Raw genomic sequence first — 10,721 nt, 5'->3', positions numbered from 1 at the left:
GCGGGGCCCCAAAGGGAACATTTACCAATATTTTCAAATTCTTATCCATTGATGACATGACAAGTATTGTATTTCACTTAGTTTACATGCTGATTTCCACATCACATCTAAACAATAAAATAAAGCTACCAGTACCTATGATATAACTCAGGTGACCGCTAAGGCCCTTAGGCCTCTTGTTATTAAAATGTTATAGTGGTAAATAACCCCCATGAGGCTGATGTCCCTGTGCCATCTTCTACTGATACCCTTGTGCCAACTGCTGCCGATGCCCCAGTTCCACCTTTTACCCAAGTCCCTGTGCCACCTGCTACTAATGCCCCTGTGCCACATACCCCAGTGCCTGATGTGATCAATGACCCTATATTACAGACGAGTGCTGGAGCTGATGCCCCTGTGACCTCTGATATTGAGTCACAGTTGACCACTGGTAATGATAAGTCATGCATTACTGAATAGTTTGTTGCGGATGACATTGACTATTTTTTCAAAGTCCTCAAAGAAATTGACAATACATGTATAAATATCAACATAATATATGTTGCAGATCGATTATATGTGTTTTCAGTAGTTTTTATTTTAATAATTTGATATTTCAATTTAGTTAAAATACGATGTCATGTTGTTTGAGTTAATAATTAATCCATAAATATGCAACAAAAGAACACAGGTTTTGTATTGAGGATGGTAACTGAGATTATCCTGCTTTTTGTCTTCAGCTGATGGTCCGGAGACTTTGGTAGAATTGACTGATATGAGCTATCTGGACAACATCTTACCAACACATTTCAATGGTGAATAGTATTTAACATACAATTTCTGTCCAAACCAAAATAGATAGTCTCATATCCATTAGGTGATAAAATGGTAATTGGGGTCCCACATGATCAAGATAAGGTACCCTAAAGTAATCAACTTATAATTATCCTACTGTTTGGTGGGTTTGCATTATGTTTACAGGTTAATGGGCCCTTACTGACTTGTCCATGTTCTAATAAGCTAAACATCTCAATAATTATTTTCAAAACTTCAAAAGTTATTTTGTTCAACCTTGAATGAATTCACAAGATAAATTGAACATAAATTTTAATTTACAAAAGTCAGTGGCTTTATTTCAGATTTGTTTTTAATAAACCATTTTTCTTATATTGCCCATAGGTGATGATCTTGACTTGGAGAGCAGTTTTAACCTATCATTTACATCATCCCTTTTGGACCTCGTCTCCAGCAGCCCAGATAAATCCAAATCCAGGTGCACATCATATATGTACATAGTTAATGGGTGGGTATTTCAGTATTAATTTACAATCATTTATATCTGGAAGAATCATCAGAGAAAATTCTGAAATTTGTAATGGATAAGTTGCATTAAAACATTGAACGCCTTTATAACTAATCAGCTTTGGTCTTTATTTTATTGCCTTTCAGTGGTTAACCTTATTATTTTATACTGTCAAGGTTGAAAACTGGACAATTTGTTCGAGTGACCCTTCCATTCGGAAAAAGGCAAAAAGATTATATTGCAGAGGTATCAGTTTTGTTACTGTTTGACCAAATTTGAGGTCATTGCTTGTTTTGATTATTATGGAAGTTGTTTCTTTAAAACTTGTTCTAATCATTCTGTTTATGTTCACGCATTCATTATGACTAGTAATTTACTAGGGTGACATCATTTCAAAGCAATGAGAGATTCTTAGAGTCATTTGGTACAAAGATATACTGCTATTCCTTTATATCAAGCAGTTATTTCAGCCTTTAAAAATTGATACAGCCTCTTCACATCAACCACTGATTATCATTTATAATTATAAAGTAGTCTGCTCAGGTGTATAATTAAATAACTTTTTCTTCACGTTTTCACATGCACTGTTTTCAAATGATTTGCACTCTATTTTGAACTTAAATTCCAGATCGTTGATGTCAAGGAGGATGAAGAGGAAGTATTGTTAAAATACATGAAGGGGACCACCGTTGCAGGGCATTACATGTGGCCCGACAAAGATGACTTCAGTTGGGAAAATTACCAGTCTGTCAAGGAACTCTTACCTATGCCACTTTTGTCTTCCAATAGTACCAACAGATGCCAGTTTTTCAAATTTTAAAGAATGATTCAAAGAGCCATGCATGTTAGATTTTAAGGTCATAATCAGCTAATTCCATATTGGCCAAGGTCCATCATATTGGCCCAAGGCCGGATAATAAATCATTATTTATTAAATATTTATGATTTGTATTATTTATATTTATTCATTAAATTTGTATCTAGTAATGTCATATATACAATAAGCCGCTAGCATGTCTTCCCCATTTTTGGTGGAGTTCTCGGATGCTCGCTCCATGGTTTGTTGTCTACTGCCATTTAAAATGAAGCGTTCAATTGGCATGTTATGGATATTAGCCCAGTTTATCGCCTATTGGCCAAGTTCGTCGATATTGGCCCAGTTTGTCCCATATTGGCCAAGTTTGTTATGATATTGATTGGGCAGTTTTCTCATATTATTGTCAACATTCAAGTAGTTTATTAATAATATATGCTATTTGTTCAAAGTTTTTTTGCCGAAACAAGATTGTTTTTTGATTATTTTGCTCCACTAAATCATACTATATTGCAAATCACTAATAAGAGGACTAGATATGTAATGGAAAAAATGCATGTTTTTTACAATCTTTTATTTACATGTCCACATGAACATCAATTATACAATTATTCCGTCCATGTTACATGAGTGACCAAAAATTGAGGATTGCAGATTTGTTGATTTTTTGGGAAAAAATGTACAACTTGTGCAGATAGGAATTACAAGTAAACATAGTGACAACTTATGTGTATATTGATGTCTCAATATTGTTGATATTTCAAAAGCCTGTTATGAAGTGATGAAGGCAAAATTTATCACTCAAATAAAATTGAATCCATGAAAATAACAATGCTTTTTTTTTAACTTTTAAGTAAAGTATAGAAATTAACAAACAGGTTAATGTTAAGAAACAACTTGAAGGTACCTCTGTAGTAATTAATTTTTAATAGTTTTGCTCTCGGTCCAATATTTATACTGAATGTAAAGAAGCAATTCTGTCCATGTTACGTGAGTGACATTTTGGTTTTTCACCGTCTTTGTAGTCCTGTATAATATTACAGTTGTTGATCATTATCTTTTGATGTTGTTTTACTGAAACTTTGTTACTTAATGAATGTAATAATAAGGAAAATTAATCAAATATTGAAATTCTAAATTTTGATAGTTTTGTCCTATGATTTTGGGTCATAGAGTGAAAAAAGAGCCAGGTGCTCAGTGTTTTTGTGATTTTACATTTTTACCCAATGACTAAGATATGAAAGGACCGTCATAAGCCAGGGAGTGTTTACCGGCGGTTGTTAGCCTACCGCACTCGGAACAACACGCCTCCAATAGGCCTATCTTAAAATAATCAAGGTTGTGTGGCCCGTTTATAATAATCAATTAATTATATACAAATGAATGTTTTCATCAGTGTCATAAGTACTAGCTTTTAACAGTTATTTACAGGTGCCAAGTTACAAAAGACAACATAACATCGGTACATTACAACGCACTACAGCACAAGACCTAAACTCCAAAAATTCCGTAGTCGTCAATTGTAACGGGTTGAGTTAACTGTCTCTAGTAGGGACTCGCTTGGCAGAATATTGAGGATAACATAACACACAACCGTTCATTTTCGTGATCTTCACTTGTATTCCCTTCCAAATTAAAGAGTTCCCTCCAAGGGAGAACATGCATGATGTTACAATTGGCAAATGATATAATCATAATTGGAGTTACTTCTCTTACACCAAAAACATACAAATGTAACTATAGTACTTATGTAATATTAATTAATCACACAATTGTATGGTTCACAATAATATACGTTATATATAACATCCCCCCGCAAAACAAAAATTGGACCCAATTTATTTTTATATAACAAACCATCCAAAGGTGTGTACAAGATTGAAATTATAAAGTGACTTCAAATTTGCCGGATTGATATTATTTCAAAAACATGATTGAATATATGACTGATGTTTAAACAGAAAACATATAAGAGTATATTAGCTATTACAGTATGACATCCAACATGCACGAATTTGTTATATTTTGAAAATCAAACACTAGATATAAGGAAAAATATAAAAAAAAATAGAAGGAAATACAATATTGAACTCTAATTGGAACTATTAAACTCTCTTGAAAGGTATAACAAACGTGTATGAAAAGTAAAACAAAAATATTAACAATGTCAATAATTGAAACTATACCCTTTTTAGCTGTTAGCAATCAATACCAGATCACAACATAATGGCCAATATTGCATTGATACATATAGTGACCGTTTACTCCCAATTAGTGTAATGAAAAGTTTGTAAACTTTCTATTTCGGACACAAATTTACACTTCGCACATCTCAAATCAATATAATTGACAGAATACTCCTCAGAAACATATGAAGGCAATACCATATTAAGCAGACTGGTTTGCATGACCATATACTGTCAACTTAACTACCATCTAACCATCATTATTAAAAAGTATACAAAATGATGAAGCATGAGAAAATCATATTGAACCATACACACATCATTCATCCAATTTGTTTGATATCCAATAAAAAAAATAACAATCTCGCAACTATCTAGTGTCAAAACAATTTGTCAAAATACTTCAAATCATTATGAAACAAAATGTGGGATGTTAATCTGGGAACCTGAGAGTAGCTTAAGTGGCTCCTTATCTACATAGGTAATAATGTAATGTATGCTCATACTAATTGTGTTTAATCCCAAACAACTACAATTCAGTGTAGTAAGAGAAACAGTTCCACCAATGCATTAAATATGACAACATAGGGTAACCATTTACAATTTAAACAAAAATAGGAATGACACTGTTCCCATCCAACTCGACAAGTGGTAGGAATGACACTGTTCCAATCGTATCCAAACACATATAGGAATGACACTGTTCCCATCTGGCTCAACAATTATATTTGATATTTGAAACGTGCACAGGCATAAACATAAATTTACAATTTGAATTTGAATAAAAAAAATCATCACTTTCATTGTCAGTCTCATTCTCACCACTATCTGTGTCATTAGTACTACAAGTGTGACTCATTTTTCCATTCAATATTCGCCGCACAAAGGCGTTCTGGGGGTTTATCGCGACTGTGCTTCAGCGTCTGTCTCCCAAGAGGCTGCGATTTCCTCTCGGGAAGTGAGCATTTCCCTGTGGCTGGTTGGTGTGGGGTGGATCGGTATAGCACCGACATTTAATGGCTATGTGTCCAAATTGCCCACACAGTTGGCACTGAGCATGGCTAGCTCGTTCATCCTCCCCATTCCAATTACACTCTGCCCTGAGGTGTCCCTGACCATGGCACTTATGACATTGGGGTGTATTAGATTCCGGCGTAGACATGTGTGGAGGCGCACGCATGTGTTGACACTCCATAGCACGAGTCAAATTATCGACCTGTACCTTCAGTTCTTGTAAGCTGTTATCACGGCCGCTGAATGTGACAGGTAACTTTGAAACCGCTGCAACTACAGGTGGCTGAGAGTCCACCCGGTACCCGCAGGACTCCCCAAGTTTGGCTTGAGTATTGTCCTTAGGTGCCCCGGCCCGTACGAAAAACTAACTTTTATTTCATATTCTGGTTTACCCAGCATTGTCCCTTTCTCAACAACGGCGGCGTGGAAATCTTCTAGGGGTTGACCAGATATCAGTTTTAAATTGGAAAGGTTTTCCATTTCTAGGAAAAGTGTTGGACTTTGACCCTCGGCGGTCAGAAAGTACCGTGATTTAAATTGGAACAATACATTTGCCCAGTCTTTTTCTGTTAATGCATTAAACCACGACACTGTAGAGAAAAGGTCCCTTTAAATGCAGGTGGAAAGCTGCCACTTTCCTAGAGTCATTTTGTAGATTTAAAAACATTGAATATGAGTTGAATTGTGATATAAACCTTTGGGCATTTTCATGAGGATAGCCCGAAAATGTCTCGCAAACGATTTTGGCCATGGTGCTGGTACAATCACTACTCACTTTGTCATCTTTTTCCTGAAATTTTACATGTGAAATGGGAGTGTCTGTAATGTTGACAAATGAGTTCTTTAAAACATCGACAACGGGTGTCCGACGTGTCCTGAGGCTAAAGTCTGGTACGTTATTTTCGTAGAACGGGGTAGAAATATGGGGTGAAATTAAATGGGAGTCCAAAAACGAGGTGGACAAAATACCAGATGACGAGTTATTTATTGCCTGTGGTGTACCGCACCTGTCCATTGTTCACAGTGGTCCTTTTCTCGTTCACAGTGGCCCTTTTCTCCTTTCCCCCCATTAGCACTACACGTGGTCCATTTTCCATCGATCACCGCCTGCCCGCACCGGCTTGCCACTGGCGGCTGGCCGCTCAAATCGCCGCCTCGATCGTATCTCACGACGCGCTAAACTTTGGATTCTCCACCATGTAACGGGTTGAGTTAACTGTCTCTAGTAGGGACTCGCTTGGCAGAATATTGAGGATAACAGCTCCTTTATTTTATTATCCTTCTGTTTTATGTCATCAAATGAGCTCCCAAACTTGTTCAGCTCCTGGTTCATTTGCATGTTGATCTCTAGCACCTGATTGGTCAACTCAGATTTGGGTATTAATCCCTTCTCAAATTTGGTGTGGATACCAACCATAGCATTAAGTGTCAGCTTTATTGTCTTAATACAATCCATTGTTTTCTGAAAAAAAAAGAAATTATGTAAGCTGATGCAGTGGGACATACAACATTGATCATTTAGATGTCATATAATCACATATTCAGCAGCCCAGTCATGTTTCTGTATCCTTTTCTTGATAAGAAACAAAGGTGTGATGTGAAGTGACATTATACATATGTATGTGCTTACTAAATAAAGCAGTGATAACTATCAATCTAACAAAAGCAGAGCATTCAAATGTGACTTCATGTATTTGGTGGTGTCATTGGATAGAAATAGCTGAAGTTGAAAAGAGTTTTTTATAATTATTTCATGGAAAAAAAAGAGAACCAAATAGCTGTAAGAATGGTTTTGTTCCTGTGCCATGCATGCATGGTTTACTGGCTATATGAATTTCCAGCACCATGTCTGTGAGGCGAATTACTATGCGAATACTTATATACTGTGCATATTCATAGAATTTGCATTATAAGTTTTCACTGGTACCACAAAAATGTATCTTTAAAGGTAAGCTAATGTTAACTGATAGTGATATAGATCATATTGTGTTATAATGACAGAAAACATATTTACCTTTAGACCGGCGTAATTAAATCAGCAACACATTAAAAACACTCAAAATTAACGCTCGGATTTGTGAAGAATGATGGAAAGGAACCAATCAATTTATTTTCACTGTATAGCACTCAGATTCCAACTCTAAAGCTTGTCCAATATATTTACAAACGTGTGAAGTTTTGATTACAAATCATAAAAGAACAATCCATAAAAGAATAAAGCTAATAGAATGCTGAAAAATATTTTCTCAATATGGTAACTGTGACCTTGACCCAACGACCTTGAAATTCTGACTTGTTCAAAATATTGCAATTCTTTAAAGGTGTGTGAAGTTTGATAAACAGGCAAGGAAGAACATTAAATTAGATTTTCTATTTCTAGTAAGTGACCTTGACCTTGACCTGATGACCTTGAAACTCGAACTTGTCAAAGATATTTTAATTCTTTACATTTAAAATCCATGAAAGAATGAAGGCTCTAGAGTGCTGACAAATCTCTTCGGACAGACGGACAGTAGTGTAGATGTAGCACGTGACATAGTTAAGTCTGTATAAATGCTTTAAGCATGAGAGAAAATTACTCCCATCATATGTATATATGTAGGATAGGAATATCCAACCCTCGGGTACATAAATTGGGGTAAAAACCTCGGCAGAGCCTTGGTTTTCACCCCAATTTATGTTGGATATTCCTATCCTACATATATACATATGATTGAGTCATATACTCCCCCCGGTTTCACGGGTAGGGTTCACCGGTAGGGGACTAATAAGAAGTATCCCAACATTGTGCTTAAAATCATCACATGTCATGTATATATCATCTGTCCACAGGGGCTTGAATATAGTTGGTTATATTTCTAACTATTTTTATTATAAAAATCTATATACGAGGGTTCCGGGTAGTTTCGCCCTAGGTTGTTTCGCCCTAAAATAAAAAATTAGGACAAATCATTGATATATACTTGTCATTGTTATCTGTTTAAAGTCACAAATTAGTTATTCTTAGTCTTCCATATCATTAAAATAAATTTTATATATATGAAAAAATGTGTTTTTGTTGTTTCTTAAAAGAAGATTAAATGGTAGTCAAAAATATTATTTTTTCCATGATAACACAGAGAGTCTTGTGTACACATATAATCGTCGCCGTGTGCCGATGTGTTTTCTGCTCACGTCCGTTGTTTTAGGAGAATTGGGGGAGATCAAATCCGAGGAGTGTTTAGAGTACTGACCAATTAAAATTGATATGCATCATTGAAAAGATAATTAAAATCAATTAGGATAGGCCTTTATGTACTTATGACTTGAAGATAAAAAAAATAGGGCGAATCAACCTAGGGTGAACGGGATTTAGGGCGAATCGACCCTTGGTGCGAACGGTATTTAGGGCGAAACGACCCGTTACCATATGCCTACTCTGCCTGAAGATGAGAAACCAGAGACTCACTCGATCTTAACACAAATATTTGCCTTTACTTAACATTTGGAATGTTCGACAGAAATGGACATGTATGTAAACTTTATGCCAATTACAAGTAAAGATATGTGGGTAAGGCCGGTAGCCATCTGTCAAAATCATGAAATGTCGAGCTCTAGATCAGTTACTAATTTTACGTTTAAAGACATATTTAAACTACACACGAGTAATTGCACCAATCAACATTTAATTCAATACAAATATACGACTTCTACATACCTCTGTCTGAATGCTGTAAGTCGTTGTGCAAATCGAGGGAAATTATGCCAGGAAATCGCGTAGCCATGCTTTTCACCGGAAGTTGATTATGAGTTATAATGGACAAAACCGGTAGACGGTCAAATTATCCGTACAAAGCTTTTTTCATCGTTTCAATCACAGGGACCTTAGTACAACTAGTTACAGCTATATTTAGGCCTGAATTAATGTGCTGGCAGTAATTTAACACGTTTGGGGGCTCTAGATCAATTTTCGATAAAAATGCCACCCCGGCTATTTTTATGACCACCGGGGTGGCATTTTTATCGAAAATTGATCTAGAGCCCCCAAACGTGTACAATTTACTCTCAGCACCTTACTTTTGGCCTAAATATAGCTGTAACTAGTTGTCAGGTCCCTGTGGTTTCAATCGTCAATTGTTTGTTCGAGATTCAATGCATTTTTTGCTTCCCTGTCAGCAAATTCGTTGCCTTTTATTCCGACATGGCTCGGAATCCATAGTAAAGTTATTTTAGACTTTTTTAATATACGAGATATTCGATGAGCAAGGTTTTGTACGATTGTGTTTTTAGGATCTCGTAACTGTAAACTCTGTAGGACAGATAGAGAGTCTGAACAAATAATTGCCTTTTTAATGCGGTGTTCATCGATATGGTCGAGGGCCAAACCAATGGCGCATGCTTCAGCAGAAAAGATGGAGGCGCCGTCTGGTAGTCGGACTGAAGTGCAAGTATTGGCAGTACAGCAGGCTGCTGCCACTTTCTCACCTTCTTTGGAGCCATCGGTGTAAAGTTGTGTATGAGAAGGGTAATTCGAAATGCATTCCCGAAAGGAGGATTTGTGTTCTTCGGGCATAACACTTGATTTCCCTCGCTCATGTAATGTAAAGTTAAAATCGGGGGTTTGAATGGTCCACGGAGGAACATCAGATATGTTAAATTCAGCTATGTCCGTCAATTTTATGTTGAGTTCTTGCAGGAAATTCAAAATTCGGATACCAAATGTTGGCAGAAGTTTTTGGTTTTGCGTAAATATGTTTTGGTATTTGGGGTTGAATACTTGGTTGAAAGCAGGATTTTTAGGGTTTGATTTTAATTGAGTTGCAAATTGTAATGAAAGTTTTATTCTTCTGTCATAAAGGGATGGTTCATTTGCTTCCACGTACAGGCTTTTTACAGGTGTTGTTCGAAAAGCTCCCAGGGCAAGACGTAGCCCTTGGTTATGGATTGGATCTAGCATCTGAAGGTACGAACTGCGCGCTGACCCGTATACCATAGAACCATAATCCAGTTTTGTTCGAATAAGTGATCTGTATAGGCGCAAAAGCATTTCACGATCCGCTCCCCAATCAGTATGAGAAAGGACTCGTATAATGTTTAACGCCTTGGAACACTTATCCTTCAGATACTTTATATGTGGTATGAAAGAGAGTTTCGAATCAAAAATGAGGCCGAGAAATTTAGTCTGTTCAACAACAGGAATTCTAGTGCCATCGAGTGTTAGATTTGGGTCATTGTGTGCTTTTCGTTTTTGACAGAAATGCATGCACACAGTTTTGGATTTAGAGAATTTGAAGCCGTTTTCGTCTGCCCAATTTTGTAGTTTGTTTAAACTCTGTTGAAGTTGTCGTTCTATCGTGTGCATGTTCTTAGATCTGTAACAGATCAAGAAGTCATCCACAAATAACGACCCTTCTGTTGATTGACCAAGACATTTGACTATATCATT

The 10,721-nt window shown here is 36.3% G+C and overlaps 1 protein-coding gene across 1 annotated transcript in view; it reads left to right on the top strand.

The window, feature by feature from the left end:
* LOC110441573 overlaps positions 1-2,214 on the top strand; it is a 4,274-nt gene extending 2,060 nt beyond the window's left edge. Inside the window, exons 2-5 of the mRNA XM_021484759.1 lie at positions 197-430; positions 1,159-1,252; positions 1,459-1,528; positions 1,911-2,214. Of these exons, the coding sequence (XP_021340434.1) occupies positions 197-430; positions 1,159-1,252; positions 1,459-1,528; positions 1,911-2,102 (590 nt within the window). The 3' untranslated portion in view covers positions 2,103-2,214. The remainder of the gene's footprint in view (positions 1-196; positions 431-1,158; positions 1,253-1,458; positions 1,529-1,910) is intronic.
* Positions 2,215-10,721: the final 8,507 nt, after the last annotated feature.

This window comes from Mizuhopecten yessoensis, unplaced genomic scaffold, assembly GCF_002113885.1.
Source record: "Mizuhopecten yessoensis strain PY_sf001 unplaced genomic scaffold, ASM211388v2 scaffold716037, whole genome shotgun sequence".
Classification (NCBI taxonomy): domain Eukaryota; kingdom Metazoa; phylum Mollusca; class Bivalvia; order Pectinida; family Pectinidae; genus Mizuhopecten; species Mizuhopecten yessoensis.
The sequence above is the reverse complement of the archived record's forward strand: the minus strand, read 5'-3'. Positions and strand labels throughout refer to the sequence as shown.